At 59.7% G+C, this 18,704-nt stretch overlaps 1 protein-coding gene across 3 annotated transcripts in view; it reads left to right on the top strand.

The window, feature by feature from the left end:
* The window catches only part of LOC144934408 (low-density lipoprotein receptor-related protein 2-like), a 103,243-nt gene that overhangs the window by 73,348 nt on the left and 11,191 nt on the right, over positions 1-18,704 (top strand). For all 3 annotated transcript variants that reach the window (XM_078860132.1, XM_078860133.1, XM_078860131.1), the window contains exons 40-64: positions 51-615; positions 1,271-1,436; positions 2,223-2,381; positions 2,913-3,202; positions 3,717-3,914; positions 4,230-4,472; positions 4,929-5,054; positions 5,316-5,435; positions 6,072-6,197; positions 6,546-6,756; positions 6,972-7,318; positions 8,230-8,438; positions 9,257-9,570; positions 9,705-9,851; positions 10,168-10,338; positions 10,769-10,992; positions 11,372-11,549; positions 11,775-11,971; positions 12,073-12,321; positions 13,270-13,398; positions 13,675-13,794; positions 14,257-14,373; positions 14,525-14,641; positions 17,886-18,023; positions 18,168-18,290. In XM_078860132.1, coding sequence (XP_078716258.1) covers positions 51-615; positions 1,271-1,436; positions 2,223-2,381; positions 2,913-3,202; positions 3,717-3,914; positions 4,230-4,472; positions 4,929-5,054; positions 5,316-5,435; positions 6,072-6,197; positions 6,546-6,756; positions 6,972-7,318; positions 8,230-8,438; positions 9,257-9,570; positions 9,705-9,851; positions 10,168-10,338; positions 10,769-10,992; positions 11,372-11,549; positions 11,775-11,971; positions 12,073-12,321; positions 13,270-13,398; positions 13,675-13,794; positions 14,257-14,373; positions 14,525-14,641; positions 17,886-18,023; positions 18,168-18,290 — 4,984 coding nt within the window. The remainder of the gene's footprint in view (positions 1-50; positions 616-1,270; positions 1,437-2,222; positions 2,382-2,912; positions 3,203-3,716; positions 3,915-4,229; positions 4,473-4,928; positions 5,055-5,315; positions 5,436-6,071; positions 6,198-6,545; positions 6,757-6,971; positions 7,319-8,229; positions 8,439-9,256; positions 9,571-9,704; positions 9,852-10,167; positions 10,339-10,768; positions 10,993-11,371; positions 11,550-11,774; positions 11,972-12,072; positions 12,322-13,269; positions 13,399-13,674; positions 13,795-14,256; positions 14,374-14,524; positions 14,642-17,885; positions 18,024-18,167; positions 18,291-18,704) is intronic.

Below are 18,704 nucleotides of genomic sequence, written 5' to 3'. Positions count from 1 at the left end.
TCGTTTGAAGTGCCTCGGCGCTGAACGGAAATCCCCCCCCCCCCCGGCAGACGAGCAAAGAACCGTCGGAGGGAGACGTGCAGGCGGAGGTGATCCGCGATGAGCTGAGCGAGCTGAGCGGCCTCGCCGTGTTCCACGCGCTGGTGCAGCCCGACCACCCCAACCCCTGCCGCTCGCTCGAGCACGGCAACAGCAGCGGCAGCGTCGGCAACATCAGCGGCGTTGCCGGCGCGTACGGACCCGACCCCGGGGTCTGCTCCCAGCTCTGCTTCGCGATGCCGGGCGGCGCGTGGGAGCGGCGTTGCGCGTGCGCCAGCGGGCAGCTGGCGGCGGACGGCGTGACGTGCGCGACGTCGCTGGACGGGGAGCTGCTGCTGCTGGCGCTGGAGGAGGGCGGCGTGCACTCGCTCGGCCTGGACCCGGACCCGGACGGGCGGCGCCCGCCGCCGTTCGGCCCCGTGGCGGCCGGGCTGGCCACCGTGGGGCTGGACGCCGACGCCGCCGCCGGGAGGGTGTACTTCACGCACAGCCTCGGCCACGGCCACGTGGGGCTGGCGCGGTTCGACCTGGCCGGCGCGGACGGGACGGCCCCCGACATCACCAACATCACCTCCAGTGCGTGGGTGCGGGCGTGGGCGCGGTGCCGGCCGCACCGCCGGCCCGTGCACCGTGCTGGCCTTCTTAGGTGCTCGCTTACAGCACTTGTCCCGAAAGCCTATGTAGGCTACACAGGGATCTTTGTAATTTTGGGCATAGTTGATTGGATTTCAGGCACATTTCTCAGATATCTCTTTAAACTAAACTATTTAAATTTCACCAGGTAAGGCCCACTGAGATGCACAGCTTTTTTTAAGAAGCAACCTGGCCACAAATGGTTGCTCAACGAAGTGGCTTATCACGTGAAAATTTATAGCAATCAAATACTCTAAATGCATGATTTTAAATGTGGAGAGAAAAACCGGAAAACCCGGAAAAAAATCCACACTACCACGGGGAGAACATGCAAATTCCAAATATCACAGGCGTCAGGGTCGGTATCGAACCCACGACCTGCTGTATACCAGGCGAGGTAGTTAACATCTCGCCACCGCGGCGCCCTTTCCCCCCGAGCCATTCGCAATGCCTTTGTTAAAAGGCGACACAAATGTGATGATTGACAGCACCGTTCGCGGTCGGCAGCGTCAGCCTCGCGTGCGACCTTTAACGCCGGGGCGCTCTCGCTGACCCCCCGTGCCCTCGCCCCCCCACCCCCATCCTGCCGGGCCGCCAGTGGAGAGCTCGCGCGAGGACCTGGCGTTCGACTGGGTGAGCCGGCGCCTCTTCTACAGCGACTTCAAGGGGCAGCTCATCGCCTCCATGAGCCTGGAAGGCACCGAGCACACGGTGATCGCCCGGGTGTCGCACCCCCTCGCCATCGCGCTGCACCCGTGCCGCGGGTGCGTCTCCTCTGCCGGCGCCGGGGGAAAAGTCTCGCGTCCCTAAGCATCGTTCCCCCCCCCCAAGATGCTCACTCGGAAGCTGATCTTTAGTCTTAATCGTCACCATCGTCGTCGTCATCTGCTCCAAATACGATTGCTGATTTTATACTGCTGACTCATCTCAGCCAATTTTAATGCAAATTTAAATTGGTCGCATTGTATTGGCTGGGTGAACTCATCGCCATCGTAGGCAGGAGCGCTGCATGTGACTATATGGCCACGCTACGTTAAACGGCTTCATGCTTGCTTTCATGATTGTTATTAATTTGGAATACAATTATAATTAATGTGCAATTTCAAATTAGCTTTTCATTTTTTTCGCTTTTCAGATTTGTATTCTTGATGATTCAATTGAACCGCTAGGATGTTGAAATCCAACGTCCGATTTTATGACCCAGGACGTTCTTGCGATTTCCATCTCCTGGTGAAATACGCTTCGATCCTCCGCGCTCGATAACCCCACCAACATAAGCAGCAGGCTGATGATTTTTAAACCCTTGTGCCGCTTAACCGATTTTCAAACAAAAAAAAGGGCCGGAAATGTTTCGCCCCCATAAAATGTTGCGAGTAGCTTCAAAAAAATCAGGACGGTTAAATAATCCAATAATCATCAGCCGCCCGCTTACATCAGTACGGCTGGCGAGTGTGCCTCTGCCGCAACTCGTGTCCGCACGTGCCGCGTGAACGTTCGTGTACACGCGTGCGTGCGTCTGCGTGCGTGCGTGCGCTTGGGCGCGTGTGCAGCTACGTGTACTGGACGACGTGGAGCCCTCACCCCGTCATCGAGCGCGCAACCCTGGCCGGCAACTTCCGCACGAGCATCGTCAACTCCAGCCTCGCGTGGCCCATCAGCCTCACCATCGACCTGCCGGACGGCATGCTCTACTGGGCCGACGCCTACCTGTACGCACGAGCCACTCCCACTGCACTGCGGGACACCTAACTGCACTCACGCTGCCCGTTGATTGTGTGCACACTACAAACACACGAAACACTTACAAAGACCGAGATCCCCCGTGTGCCCTTAACAGACTGTTGGGGATAGTGCTGTTAGCGAGTAGCACCTATGAAGGCTGGGCATGGCACACGAGGGGGTGGGTGGCCAGCACCACGCTGCACCAGGTACTCATTTAAAGCTGAGTCGACCCAAGGGCTGGTTTAGATAATTGTCACTGGTGTTGGCCGTGACCAGGTATCGAACTCGGGTCGGTGGGATCATGGCGCAGGGCGCTTACTGCGACACTCCCGCTCCCCACACATGATGCACACGCACACACAACCACACAGTTGCCGTGTACACACACACCGTGCGAGCGCCCTGTACACACACTGCATGGACTGCATCCTGCTAACCTTGGTCACATGGCCAGTGATAGCAGCCAGTCATCGGCGGCTCTTTAGCCAACGCCGGCTCCGCGTGCCACTAACCTCCAGGCAGAGGATCGAGCGCGCCTCACTGTCTGGCTCGCACCGAGAGCTGGTGCTGGGCTCGCTGGCGTTCCCGTGCGCGCTGAGCGTCCACGGGCAGCACATCTACTGGACGGACTGGGAGGATCGCGCCGTGTTCCGCGCCAGCAAGCACGACGGCTCCGGCCGCCTCGCGCTGCTGCGCGACCTGCCCCACCGCCCGTCGGCCCTCAAGGTGATGGCGCGGTCGCGCCAGCCGGCATGCGACAACCCCTGCCAGCGCTTCAACGGGGGCTGCAGCCACGTGTGCGTGCCAGGTGCGTGGGCGCCGTCGCCAGGACGTGGGGAGCGGGGGAGGTGGGCGGGGTGCTACGATGGCGGTGGTGCACAAGCACACAATCTTTTATCGGTAAATGTGTTTACTGGCACGAACCGTTATATTCTTAGGTTTTTTCGGTAAAGTCACGTAGGTCAAAAATGTTAATTAATAAAAGTATTTTTATTTTATTTTACTTTTATTAATTTTAATTTTTTACCTATGTGACTTTACCGAAAAAACTTAAGAATATGAATCCTTGCAGTCACGAAAGCTTCAAATCTAGAACGAACCGTTATGTTGGACAGCAGCTCACTGAGTCCATCCTTAAGCCTTCTCGCTCAATGACAAATATTTCAACTGGTTTCCAATGAGAAGGAAAGGAGCAGGGGTACGTCGTGTGAGTGAGGGTTGTACTGTTGTATATATAAATATCGCAGTGCCGTGAAGCCTTCTGGTTTAATCAATGAAGCGAGAGTGAATTGAACTACGCCCTATTCGTACCGAGTGTGCAGGGCCCAGCGGGCCGGAGTGCCAGTGCCCCATGGAGGGCAGCTGGGTCCTGGCGAACAAGGACCAAGACTGCGTGCCCAGCGAGGCGGCGCCGTGCCCCCACTTCTTGTGCGGGAATGGGCGCTGCGTGGCGGAGAGGAGCACGTGCGACGGGCGTGACGACTGCGGGGACGGCAGCGACGAGACGGAGAGGCTCTGTGGTGCGGCGCCAGCACGGCACTCTCGCTCGCTCGCTCGTTCGCTCGTCGTCGTCATCTTCATCACGACCCTGATCGTTGCTTTTATCATGGCGCGGTCATTATCGCTATCCTGATCGTCATCGTTGTTATTGTGTAGTCTGAGATTTCACTGAGCAGCGGTGGTACACGCCATCCCATCGGGGAGTAAAGCCTTGTCACCCTTGTCTGACGATGTACCGCGTGCGCCCCGAACCGCGTCGCCATCGGCGGCACGCGATCCACACGCCGGCTCACCCTCCTCTGCGCTCCTCTCCCCCCGCCACCCGGCGCCGCCAGCGCTGCGCACGTGCGCGGCCACCGACTTCGTGTGCGACAGCGGGCGCTGCCTGTCGTACGCGCACCGCTGCGACTTCCGCGACGACTGCGGCGACGGCAGCGACGAGCGGGGCTGCGCCCATTCGGCGTGCGACCCCGCCGCCGAGATCACGTGCGCCAACGGGCGCTGCGTCGCGCTCGAGTTCGTGTGCGACGGCGCCGACGACTGCCGGGACAACGCGACCACAGACGAGCGCGACTGCCGTGAGTTCCCGCGCTGCCATCTCACGCCTCTCCGTCTCCACTCGGGCGGTCTCCGTGGGCAGGGTCACGGACGCCCCACCTCTGAATCCCCGGCTATTTGTGCTGTCGACTCCACGCCCCTGTTCAAATCTAAGCTCAAGAATCTGCCTTTTCCTCGGCCTACGATTGGCTGCCACTTCCTCTAGGGCCCCTCTTGGCTGGACTACGGCAGGGCATTGGGAATAGATGAGATGCCGAAGTATTTGATCTCCCGACAAATGCTTATCCTTACATGCAATACCTAAATGTCAATGTGCTTTACGTGACTCAACCGAATGCAATTCCAATTTGTGCAAGGTTCAATTGTGAATGCATCTCAAAACGTTTCAGCCACGCCTGAGAATATGATGTGGAGAAAGAGCGCGCTTTGTAAGATTGAGCTGCGGCGTCTCTCGTGTCTCGCCGGCACCCGTCTAGCCGTGACCAGCTGCCTGCCGGGCTACGTGCGGTGCCAGACGAGCAGCCGGTGCGTGCGGCGCGCGTATCTCTGTGACGGCGACGACGACTGCGAGGACCGCAGCGACGAGAACCCCGCGTTCTGCCGTGAGTCCGCGTGTCCCCACGTCCGCACGCTCGCGCCGTGTACGCACACGCCAACCCGCTCGACTTGTGTGTACGACGATGACAGTGATGATGATTATTACGACGACTGACAGTGGCGATGATGATGATGATGATGAAAATAATAACACTGGTTACAATTGGTGCAAATGACGATGGTGATGATGACATTTATGACGACAATGATGATGATGATTTTTCCTTGCCCGCGTGACGTGCGCTGCTCACCGCGTCGTGGAGCAGTGGGGGTGTCGTGCCCCCCGGAGGATTTCCGCTGCAAGGTGGGCCGCTGCGTGCCGCTGTCCTGGGTGTGCGACGGCACGGCCGACTGCGCCGACTCCTCGGATGAGCCGCACTCCTGCAGTAAGCTTGCTCGCTTCTCCGCAGCGCTGGTAGTTGCTGGCATGGCGGAGCACATTAATTTTGTGTTCTGGGTAATTATGATCGGGGATCCATCTCAGCCGGATCCGTCTGGGTCGGTGACCCAGAACATATTTCCACATCCCTTTTGCTGTGGTTGTGGCTACGACCAGTTACGTGTGTCTGCCCCGGCCTACCAATCACCCTGACGACGGTGACAGTTATGGCGATGATTTTTGTTGGCCTGTGCGATGGTAGAGATCGTGTCGCGGTGTCACCGCTCTCGGCGGTTGTGCTCGTTCTGACGGAAGTGATTGTGCTGCTGCTACTGCTGCTGCTGCTTGTGCTGGTTGGTGCTATGTGTTGTGATGGTGCTGCCGTTATCGTCACCAGCCCATGCTGGTGACGATGATGGCGCACCTGCTGATGCTGTTGGCGCTGGTTGCGATTGTGATGGTGACGCTAGTGGCGCCGATGGAGATTATGTTTGCCGGTAGCGATGATTCTCCCGGAGCTGCTGGCCGTGGCGCTGGCGCTTCTGCCGGTGCTGCCGGTGGCAGTGACGCCGCGAGTACTTTCTGCCGTCGATGAAGATGCCGTTGACGTCACTGGCGGTGCCGTGCACGCCGTGTGCGCTAGGTGCGCTGGAGCGAACGTGCCACGCGGACCAGTTTGCGTGCGCCAGCGGGCGCTGCGTCCCGGCCGACTGGCGCTGCGACGGAGATGACGACTGCGGAGACGGCAGCGACGAGGAGCATGGCTGCGGTGAGCGCGCCCGCGGCACGTGAGGTTCCCTACCCTTCATCCAGCAGTGAGCCGATCATGCGCGGCTGACGGAGACGATGACTTTTTTTTCCAATCTAAACGAAGACGGCACGGTTTGGAGCGTGGCCTTGGGGGCGTGCGGATGGTTTGTAGGATGCGTCGATGACCACGCGAGCGCGTGGCTGCGTGTGGTTGCACCGGAGGTACGTGCATTTAAGCTCTTCAGGTGTGTGTGATGTGTGCTGTCGAGCCGTGGGTGTGCGCGGTCGTGACCGTGGCGCATGCGGTCGTGTACTCGGTGTGCGTCGGGGGCCCCTTGTTGTCGGCCCCTGCTCGTGTGCGGCGCAGAGAGCCACACGTGCAGCCCCGAGGAGTTCTCGTGCGTCGACGGCGGCGCTGGCGGCGGCGGCGGCACGCACTGCGTTCCGCTGGCGTGGCTGTGCGACGGTGACGCCGACTGCCCCAATGGGCGGGACGAGACTCAGAGCTGCCCCCCGCGCTCCTGCTCCTCCAACGAGTTCCACTGCGACAGCGGCATGTGCATTCCCGAGCGATACCGGTACGTGTGGGCGCGGCGACGCGGTGGGCCTGTGCTTCCAACAATTTCCCAAGCTCTGCAGTCTTCGGTATATGAAGATGTTTTCTGCCGGAGCGCCAGATTGACAGGGAGCTGAAAACGATGGCATCGACAACGTAAATAAATGCGGTTGTCCTCACTGCGTCCGCGACATCCGATCCGCCGTGCCGTCTCCGCCCGTGCCCGTCCCCGCGTAGGTGCGACCGCCGGAACGAATGCGGCGACGGCTCGGACGAGTTCGGCTGCTCGTACCCCCCGTGCAGCGCCGGCGGCGAGTTCACGTGCGAGAATGGTCGCTGCGTGCCGCGCGGCTGGGCCTGCGACGGCGACGACGACTGCGGCGACGGCTCGGACGAGGAGGCGTCGCCGTGCGGGACGCCAGCCCCGGGCCCCAACGCGCCGCCCCGGTGCCCCCCCGGCTACGCCCCGTGCGGCGCCGGGGCCGAGGGCGGCGCCGGCGCCGCCGCGCCCGGGTGCATTGAGGAGCGGCGCGTGTGCGACGGCGCCGAGGACTGCGCCGGTGGAGGGGACGAGAGGGGGTGCGGTGCGTCCATGCTCGCGCGCGTCGTCGTTTTGTTGCTCGTTGCACACGGTGGCCCCGATTGTTCGCAGTACAGGGTCTCGCCATAGGAACGTAAGCTAAAAACGGAAGTGTTATTTTTCTAACTAGGTCATTCCCACTGATCTATGTAGCTCTTTTTCAGAAGCAACCCATACAAATACTCGCATGTTGATTGTAAATGTGGAGGGACCTGGAGAAAAATCCACGCGGGCACGGGGAGAGAGACATGCCAACTCCACATCTGTGCCATCCCCTCCGCTATACGCTCATTGCATGAATCAGCCCAGTTGCAGGTGCTAGGTGGATTCATGGTGGCCCATTGGGTCAACGTTGCACGTTCACTTGATCGCAGGACCGTCGTGAGACATGGCCACGGATTGGGCAGGGATTTATCCAGCAGTGGATTGATCATGGCTGATGATGCTAATGATTACGACTCACATAGTGGCCTCGCAGTGGAAAGTTATGGTCTTGCCATTGGAATGTGGAATTTTGTTCATGTTCACAGCCGTGACTTCCCCCAGACACAACTGTCAATAACAGGGCACTTGCCGCAGATACGTGCCTTGTTGTGGAGAGACTGAGCCTGGCCTCGTAAATGTGGAACTTGAGTGTGTTCGGACGTTGTCACGCACCCATACATTCCTTGGATAGACTGGGCCCCGTCATAGGTGAGGTGTGACGTAGTGTGGCATGGTATGACACGGTTTGGCGTGGCACAACATGACATCGTGTGGTATGGTACGGCATGGTGTGGCACGGCGTAGCATTGCACAGTACGGCGAGGGTGTTTAATGGTGTGGTCATGACATGGGTCACTTCAATGGTGGTGGCGTGGCGGGGCGTGGCGGAGCGTGGCGGAGCGTGGCATGCCGCGCCGCGTGCACCCGCAGGCGTGAACGAGTGCGACGACGTGCTGGTGAGCCGCTGCGCCCAGGAGTGCGTGGAGCTGGTGCGGGGCTGGGCGTGCGCGTGCTCCCCGGGGTTCCGTCTCCTGCCGGACGGCCGCGCCTGCACCGACGTGGACGAGTGTCACGAGCAGCCGGGCACCTGCAGCCAGCGCTGCCAGAACACGCCCGGCTCCTTCCGCTGCAAGTGCGAGGTCCGGCACCGTGGCAGGGCGCGCGCCGCCGCCGAGCGCTTTGTGCCAGGCTAGGTGCACTTCGAGGCTGTCACGTGAAATGTCGAAGGCTCGCTAGCAAGATGGTCACGGGACAGACCCAGGTGTCGTGGGCTGATTGACTGAGCTGACCAGCAGACGCACCCCTGTATGCATGTTGAACTTATTTTGCACCATACGTAGCCAACAGTGTTAAGGAAGGACAACAAACTAAACACAAAAAGCAGTTCTAAAGAAATTAGTCATCAATCTAGATTTAAAAGTGCATAGCTCCGGTGGCTTCCTAATATCGGAAGGAAGAGCATGCCAGACGGCCTCAGAAGCGCATCTGGAAGCGCCCAATGCAATGACCATCTTTCTTTGGGTCTTTGGTAAAGTCACATAGATAGGTTCAAAGAAAATAACAAAAGTAGTTTTTTTTGTAGTTTTTTGCTTTTTTCGTTATTTTCTTTGAACCTATCTACGTGACTTTACCAAAAGACCCAAAGAATATCAATCTTGCAGTCACGAAAGCTTTACATTTTATGACCATCTTTGTTCGATGGTTAGCCAAAAGCCGCTGCTGCGAGGATAACCAGAGTTTGCGTGATGGTTTATGCTCCATGACGAGATCAGCAAGCTATTGTGGTTCATTCGTGGCAAACACTTTGTGTGCCATCAGTGCGACCTTATAACCTATTCGTTCGGCAATGTATTCAGGGGCCTGTGCTCCCCACTGTACCGGCTCGTCTGAGATGTAACCGTGTGACGCTCCGCACGTTCACTCATTGCCGCGCGTGCCCGCTCGTGTCTCTGCGCAGCCCGGCTACGCGCGCGGGCCGGACGGGTACTCGTGCCGCCAGCTGAGCCGCGTGGAGCCGCTGCTGCTGCTCGCCAACCGCTACTACGTGCGCCAGCTGTCCATGGAGGAGCGGCCGTCGCTGGGGCCGCCGCTGCTAAGCGGCCTGGGCCGCGTGGTCGCCCTCGACTTCGACCGCGTGGAGCAGCGGATCTACTGGAGTGACCTGGAGCGCGACGTGCTGGAGCGGGCTTTCCTCAACGGCACGGGGCGCCAGGCGGTGGTGTCGCACCTGCTGGGCGACGCCGAGGGGCTGGCGGTCGACTGGGTTGCCAGGTGTGCCAGAGGAACGTCGCTAGCACCGTCTCGAGCTCTCGTCATTTTGCTTGACGTTTTTGGTTAGCGCGATGCCGGCCTTCGGTAATGGGTTGCGGCGCCTCCGTACGGTGTGGGCCGCGTGGCCGCTGCAGGAAGCTGTACTGGGTGGACGCGGAGAGCAACTGCGTCAGCGTGGCGGAGCTGGATGGGCGATTCCGCACCAGGCTCATCGCGGGCTGCGTGGACGCCACGCACTGCCTGGAGAGCCCCCGCGCACTCACCTTGCACCCCCGCTTTGGGTAGGGCACACCGCGCCATGCCACATCGCTCCACACCAAGCCGCACAGCGCCGCATTACACCACGCCGCACAGTGCCACATTGCGCCATACTACGTATGTATGTTGCACTTCCTTCGCACCGTACGTAGCCAACCGTGCTAATCGGAGGTGCTACACCGTGACACATCACTCGATACCACACCATCACAGGACACATTACACCAGCTCGGTGCAAGGGTGGTCAGCATCTTGAACACGGTTGTATCCTCGAACGTCTCGTGCTGCAAACCTTTTGTCGTGTGATCGCGTGACCGGGCTCGCTCTGCGCCGGCACAGCCTTCTCTTCTGGACGGACTGGGGCCACCGGGCCTACGTGGGGCGTGCGGGAATGGACGGGGCGCGGCCCCAGGCCCTCGTGAGTAGCAAGCTCGAGTGGCCCAACGCGCTCACCTTGGACTACACCACGGACCGGCTGTACTGGGCCGACGCTCACCTCGGCTGCATCGAGTGAGTCCCGTCCGTCGTCGCCCGTAGCAGTCGCGGTGACTCCCCGCGAGAGCCGTTGACCGCACGCTCGCAGGGCAACACCGGCGATGGACTTGATGGCCGTCATGTGATTACGTTTGGGTCACGGGACAAGCGGGGATCTTGATTCTGGAGAGAGGGGATCTCGTGAGCTCCAGGGGCTGGAGCTCACGATGGTCCATTGACTTCCTCCCCTCTCCCACTCCACCCTCATGCCAGCGGTGGGCTTAGCACGGTTAGCGTGGGCCCTGATGCACAGAATCTAATTGGGCTCCCCTTGTCCAACATCCCACCTCTCCGTAGCCTGACACCTGGGACTCTCTGGCCTGCGGGCTCCGGTGCAGTTACACCGCCCGCGCGCTCGATAGCCACGCTTCATCTGCTCCCCCCCCCCCACCGCGTCCCTCGCCAGGTCCGTGGATCTGGACGGCAGCAACCGGCGCGTGGTGCTGAGCGGCGCGCTGCCGCACGTGTTCGCGCTCAGCTTGTTCGAGGACTGGCTCTACTGGACGGACTGGAACACGCGCAGCGTGGAGCGCGCACACAAGCACACGGGCGCGGGGCGCGTGCGCCTCGCCAACACCACGCACCGGCCCTTCGACGTTCGCGTGCTCCACCCGTACCGCCAGCCGAGCGGTACGCAGCGCCGGCAACCGCCGCACCCCCCTTGAGCGCGGCTGACTCGGCTCTGCTGCTCAAGCCCAGGCTCGGGGCCTCTCGTTTCTTCCCTGACCAAGTGATCTGAGCCGACCAAAACGTCCCTCAGACTTCGCTTGCAAATCAGCCTTTCCTGGTCTCTTGAGTTAACGTGTCCCGGTTTGGCCGGGCCAGTCCCGGTTTCGTAAAACTATCTTGGTGTGCGGAAGCATTGGCGAATATCAGGATTTTGTTCCCGGTTCAGGCTTGGCTCACAATGCTGTCAATGAGCGGGGCTACTGGTTACTCATGTTGTTCTACCGCGTGTGTGTGTGTGATACCCTCCCGTGTCCTCCTGTGTCCACGCGGTTCCTGACAGTGCCCAATCCGTGTGGAAACAACAATGGCGGCTGCTCCCACCTGTGCCTCCTGGCGGAGGGCGGGGGCGGCGCCGCGTGCCGCTGCCCTGAAGACTTCGCGCTCGGTCACGGCGACTCCGCCCGGCGCTGCGAGCCCAACTGCTCCAGCACGCAGTACCGCTGCCTGGACAACGAGAAGTGAGTCCCGCATGCCGGTGTCCCCTGGAGTCGCCCCATGCCACTAGGCCGATGCCAACGACTGCGCTTTAGCAGTACGTGGTTTTTTTCACTTTAGGAATAATGTAAACGCCTCTCCGATTGAGCGTCGATTCCCCGTAATGGCTATGGGCCACAAAGGGCCAGAGGAGCGATGGAGCGAGTGCCAGATTGCCGCGTGGTTCCGCCCGTTGGCGCGTGCCGCAGGTGCGTGCCCATCTGGTGGAAGTGCGATGTGCAGAGGGACTGCCGGGATGGCTCGGACGAGCCGGGCACGTGCCCCCCGCGCTCCTGCCCCCTGGGCCAGTTCCAGTGCGGCGAGGGCAGCTGCACCGGTCCGGCGGCGCTGTGCGACGGGCAGCGGGACTGCCCCGACGGTTCGGACGAGCACGCGTCCCTCTGCGGTGAGCGTCCACTCCTGCGGCGGCGTGTTTTTCGGTCGGTCGGCGCAGGCGAGACGACGGAGTGACCCTCTCGTTCGCGTGCCGCGCGCGCGGCTCCGCAGACGGCCACCGCTGCGACGCCAGCCAGTGGCAGTGCGCCAACGGTCGGTGCCTGCCGACCGCCTGGCGCTGCGACGGCGCGGACGACTGCGGGGACGGCTCGGACGAGGAGCCGGAGACGTGCGCGCAGCGAGCCTGCCCCTCGCTCGCCCACTTCCGCTGCCGCAACGGCCGCTGCGTGCCGCGCGCCTGGGTGTGCGACGCCGTGGACGACTGCGGGGACAAGTCGGACGAGCCCTACGACACGTGCAGTCAGTGTCGCGCTCGCGCCGCTCGCACCGCCTCGCTCGTGCGCACTCAGACCGTGCGGTCCCCGGGGCTTAGCTCCACTTAGAGCCACGGCGCAATAGCAGCAGGAGGCAATGGCGATACTGTACGGTGATTCTTAACAAGGACGAAATCAGTGTTATAGAGTTGTGACATTTTCCTATCTGAATTTATATGGCTACAACCCACCTCGCACCGACACATGATCCGATTTTACCACTCCATCTCTACATAGGGTGGCCTGTGAGGCGTGGTTCCTCACTTGGATGCGGCTCCATCTCTCGTCTCGGCCATCGGCCATTGTCCCTTCCAGTGACTCGTGCTGCCCTTGGGCCACTTCACTAAACAACTTCAATCATGTCGTTCACCGATGCATGTCCTCTAATCCGTGTGTTCCTCCTTCAGTGCCTCGGCACAATCCCAAGCATTCACCTCTCCCCTCAATTCTTCTTTGCGTGCTTTTTGTATGGGCGTTTGACTGCGTGCGCGTCTCCGTTGGCCGCTGTGCGTGTCTCTTTAACTGCCACGTGTCTCTACAACTGTCACGTGTCTCTACACCTGTCACGTGTCTCTACAACTGTCACGTGTCTCTACAACTGTCACGTGTCTCTACAACCGTCACGTGTCTCTACAACCGTCACGTGTCTCTACAACCGCCACGTGTCTCTATAACTGCCACGTGTCTCTACACCTCTCACGTGTCTCTACAACCGCCACGTGTCTCTATAACTGCCACGTGTCTCTACACCTCTCACGTGTCTCTATAACCGCCACGTGTCTCTACAACTGTCACGTGTCTCTATAACCGCCACGTGTCTCTATAACTGCCATGTGTCTCTGGAACTTCCAAGTGTCTCTGGAACTGTTGTGCTCGTCTCCGGTGACCTCCAGCGCGCCCTCTGCGACTGCTGTGCCCGTGTTCCCGCTCGCAGTGGGACCCGACCACCGCTGCGACAACGCCACGGAGTTCTCGTGCCACACGAACTACCGCTGCGTCCCGCGCTGGGCCACGTGCAATGGCATCAACGACTGCCTGGACAACAGCGACGAGCAGGAGTGCGGTGAGCGGCGCCGGGGAGCGTGGAGCGAGCGATCGCTGATTAAGGCGGCCACTGATGATGCGATCACCGGCCGGTGACATAGTCACTAGCACAATCACTGAATCGTTCACTCCATCATCATCGTTGTTGTGTATTATTTATAGCACGCCTCCTGTGTCGGTGACTTGACCGCTGACTTTTTTGCTACCAAAACCAAAACCAAAACAATATCATGCGCGGTTCCCTGCCGATGCATCCGCCGGTACGACTAGCGACACAATGGTGTCTCCGTTTCAGAGAATGTCTCGTGCGACCCCGTCGGCGACTTCCGCTGCGACAACCACATCTGCATCCCGCTGCGGTGGCGCTGCGACGGCACCAACAACTGCGTGGACGGCTCCGACGAGCGCGACTGCGGTACGCTCGCTCGCATAAACTCACTCGTCGTTTAATCCGAATCAGAATCTTTATTTAGAGTGGAGGAGGAATCCGATGAGCTGAGAAGCTCTTTTATCTCCCAAGTGGTAACATTTTCGAGGAGCCAGAACAAGCGATTGCAGACCAAACACAATGTTAGGACACAATACGCTAAAGACGGCGCACACAACAAATGATGAAGAGCGAACCCGTGCTTGAGACTACTCCCTTACACCCATGAGCTCTCCCCTAAGACGGCATCATTGAGCTGGTGGGGTTCGAGTCACCGCATTGCCAGGTGATCTGCTGCACCCCCACGCGGTGCCACACGCACGTCGGGCTCGACGAACCTCGTCTCTCAAAAAGTTTTCGGCGCCTCTCTTCTCCTCCCCCACCTCACGTCTTCTCCACACCTCCCCATGTCACCCCTCTCCCCACCGCCGCCGTCCTTGCCCGCGCCAGCTCCGCGCCCGTGCTCGGAGAGCGAGTTCCGCTGCGACAGCGCACGGTGCGTCCCGGGGACCTGGACGTGCGACCACGACGACGACTGCGGCGACGGCTCGGACGAGAGGGGCTGCGGTACGAGCCGCGACGCGCGCTGGTTTAGCGCCGGCGAGCCACGGCGAGGGAGCTCGCCCCCGCTCACCTCCACCCACCTCCACCCACCGCCGCCCTCTCGCCCCCCCACTCTCCTCTCCACCCTCTTGCCTCCGCCGTTCTGTCCGTGCAGAGCTACACACGTGCCACCCGGGACACTTCCAGTGTGCGAGCGGCCACTGCGTGGCCGAGCGGCGGACGTGCGATGGCCGCGCCGACTGCCGGGATTACAGCGACGAGGCCAACTGTCGTGAGAACGCGACACGCCGGGGACACGCGCAGACACCACCTCCACTCACCTCCACTCACCTGCATGCGCAGACACCACCTCCACTCGCCTGCACTCACCTCCACTCGCCTGCACTCACCTCCACTCGCCTGCACTCACCTCCACTCACCTCCACTCACTTCCACTCCCATTTACTGACATCCACTCACCTCCACTCACCTCCACTCACCTCCACTCACCATCACTCACCTCCACTCACCTCCACTCACCTCCACTCACTTCCACTCCCATTTACTCACATCCACTCACCTCCACTCACCTCCACTCACCTTCACTCACCATCACTCGCCTTCACTCACCTCCACTCACCTTCACTCACCATCACTCACCTCCACTCACCTTCACTCACATTTACTCACCTCCACTCACCTCCACTCACCTTCACTCACCTCACTCACCATCACTCACCTCCACTCACCTTCACTCACCTTCACTCACCTCCACTCACCTCCACTCACTTCCACTCACATTTATTCACATCCACTCACCTCCACTCACCTTCACTCACCTCCACTCACCTCCACTCACTTCCACTCACCTTCACTCACCTTCACTCACATTTACTCACCTCCACTCACCTCCACTCACCTTCACTCACCTCCACTCACCATCACTTACCTCCACTCACCTTCACTCACCTTCACTCACCTCCACTCACCTCCACTCACTTCCACTCACATTTATTCACCTCCACTCACCTTCACTCACCTTCACTCACCTCCACTCACCTCCACTCACTTCCACTCACCTTCACTCACCTCCACTCACCTTTACTCACCATCACTCACCTCCACTCACTTCCACTCACATTTACTCACATCCACTCACCTTCACTCACCTCCACTCACCTCCACTCACCTCCACTCACCATCACTCACCTCCACTCACCTTCACTCACCTTCACTCACCTCCACTCACCTCCACTCTCCACTCACCTTCACTCACCTCCACTCACCTTCACTCACCATCACTCACCTCCACTCACCTCCACTCACCTCCACTCACTTCCACTCCCATTTACTCACATCCACTCACCTTCACTCACCTCCACTCACCTCCACTCACCATCACTCACCTTCACTCACCTCCACTCACCTCCACTCACCTTCACTCACCATCACTCACCTCCACTCACCTTCACTCACATTTACTCACCTCCACTCACCTCCACTCACCTTCACTCACCTCCACTCACCTTCACTCACCTTCACTCACCTCCACTCACCTCCACTCACTTCCACTCACATTTACTCACATCCACTCACCTCCACTCACCTTCACTCTCCACTCACCTTCACTCACCTCCACTCACCTGCACTCACCTCCACTCACCTTCACTCACCTCCACTCACCTCCACTCACCTTCACTCACCTCCACTCACCTTCACTCACCTCCACTCACCTTCACTCACCTCCACTCACCTCCACTCACCTTCACTCACCTCCACTCACCATCACTCACCTCCACTCACCTCCACTCACCTCCACTCTCCACTCACCTTCACTCACCTCCACTCACCTTCACTCACCATCACTCACCTCTACTCACTTCCACTCACATTTACTCACCTCCACTCGCCTCCACTCACCTCCACTCACCTTCACTCACCTCCACTCACCATCACTCACCTCCACTCACCTTCACTCACCTTCACTCACCTCCACTCACCTTCACTCACCTCCACTCACCATCACTCACCTCCACTCACCTTCACTCACCTCCACTAACCTTCACTCACCTCCACTCATCATCACTCACCTCCACTCACCATCACTCACCTCCACTCACCTCCACTCACCTCCACTCACCTTCACTCACCTCCACTCACCATCACTCACCTCCACTCACCTTCACTCACCTTCACTCACCTGCACTCACCTCCACTCACCTCCACTCACCTTCACTCACCTCCACTCACCTTCACTCACCTTCACTCACCTGCACTCACCTCCACTCACCTGCACTCACCTCCACTCACCATCACTCACCTCCACTCACCTCCACTCACCATCACTCACCTCCACTCACCTCCACTCACCTCCACTCACCTTCACTCACCTCCACTCACCTTCACTCACCTCCACTCACCTCCACTCACCATCACTCACCTCCACTCGCTTCCACTCACATTTACTCACCTGCACTCACCTCCACTCACCTTCACTCACCTTCACTCACCTGCACTCACCTCCACTCACCTGCACTCACCTGCACTCACCATCACTCACCTCCACTCACCTCCACTCACTTCCACTCACATTCACTCACATATTACTCACCTCCACTCACCTACACTCGCTTCCACTCACATTCACTCACATATTACTCACCTCCACTCACCTCCACTCACCTTCACTCACCTCCACTCACCTCCACTCACCTGCACTCACCTCCACTCACCATCACTCACCTCCACTCACCTCCACTCACTTCCACTCACATTTACTCACATCCACTCACCTTCACTCACCTTCACCATTAAAGTTACCCGGGTTTACTACCCTAGCGGGAAGGGATAACGATGAGGATCGGTGAGTTAGCCAGGAAAGGGGAAGAAGGGAAGGGAGGTGGTGGGGGTGGGGGGGGTGGAATAGAACTAAACGCAATTAAAATAACAAACGCGATGTTTGGGTTTTGGTTCAGTGTCCGAGGTGCAGTCCCCGCACCACGGCAAAACGGGGACCGCGTCGCCTCGGTTATCCCAATTCTAATCCCCCTTTAGCTCACGGCCGAGGCGTTCTATCCCTGCCAAGGCAAAACGTGATCTGTGCCAGAGCCCCCAAGCGCGGGGGTGATGGGGGTTCATGCTCCTTCCAAATTGCCAGGATGGTCTTTCTTGCCATGATGTATTTCGACACCACCGCCCCCGCCACCCCCCGGTTTGGAGAATAACCCAACCGTTACCAAACCCTGAACGAATGAAACCGAATAAAACCCTTGCCACAAATACAACCCTGAGTGGACGACACAAAAGGCACGCGACGGGTGTGCGAGCGGACACAAAATGTGGTCTAAGATGGGGGGCCTAAGAGTCTCGGCCGTTCTGGGGAAGAGGGGACGAGGAGCCTTGATGCTTGCTGCTGAAGGCCGCTGCTCGCAGGGGCACCTTACACTACGCTGTATCGATGTATTCTGCACAGTATTTGTTCCGTACAGAATTTGTCAAGTACAGTATTCTCACGGAAGTCTCGGCGTCGCCCACAGCCCCGCGCTACCCGAACGGCACCTGGTGCCCGGCGCAGGTGTTCGAGTGCCGGAACCACGTGTGCGTGGCGCGCGCCTGGCGCTGCGACGGCGACGACGACTGCGGCGACGGCAGCGACGAGGAGCTCAGCCTGTGCCGTGCGTGCACCTAGCGCCGAGACCAGAGCACTCATCACGCCCTTACCGCACATCGCAATCACCACGCGCACTCGCCGCACACTCGCGTTCACCCAAACACCTCGTCGCTTCTGACACCTCGTCCCCGTCGTCGTGCGAGAGCAGTGGCCGTGACGTGCGAGCGCCCGGAGCGCTTCCGCTGCACCAACAGCCGCTGCGTGTACGCGCACGAGCTCTGCAACGGCGTGGACGACTGCGGGGACGGCAGCGATGAGGGCCCGCTGGCGTGTGAGCACCGCACCGCCGCCACCACCACGTCCCTCCCGGCAGCGTTCCACCACACCCCCCTCCCCCATCGCACCTCGAACGACGCTCGCTCGTCATCTTAATCCGCCGAGAGTTACACGCAGCAGATGTTGGTGCCGGTGCTCGTGACGGTGTGGCTCACGGTGCTGACGCTTGACGGTGGTTGAGCCAATGATGCCGCGGGTGCCGGTGCCTGGCGTACGCGTCTGTGCTGAAGGTGGTGGGGCGAGGTGTCTTGATGGCGCTGGTTCCGGTGGTGCTGCTTGTGCTCGTGGGATTTGGCCGGGTGGCTCGGCGGTAGAGCGAGCGGCACGGATTCAGAAGGTCGCGGGTTCAAATCCCAGTCGGGGGTTGACTCGGCTCATCATCCCGTCGATGTCGATAAAATGCACCTTT

The sequence above is a fragment of the Lampetra fluviatilis genome, chromosome 10 (assembly GCF_964198595.1).
Source record: "Lampetra fluviatilis chromosome 10, kcLamFluv1.1, whole genome shotgun sequence".
In the NCBI taxonomy this organism is placed as follows: domain Eukaryota; kingdom Metazoa; phylum Chordata; class Hyperoartia; order Petromyzontiformes; family Petromyzontidae; genus Lampetra; species Lampetra fluviatilis.
The sequence above is the reverse complement of the archived record's forward strand: the minus strand, read 5'-3'. Positions and strand labels throughout refer to the sequence as shown.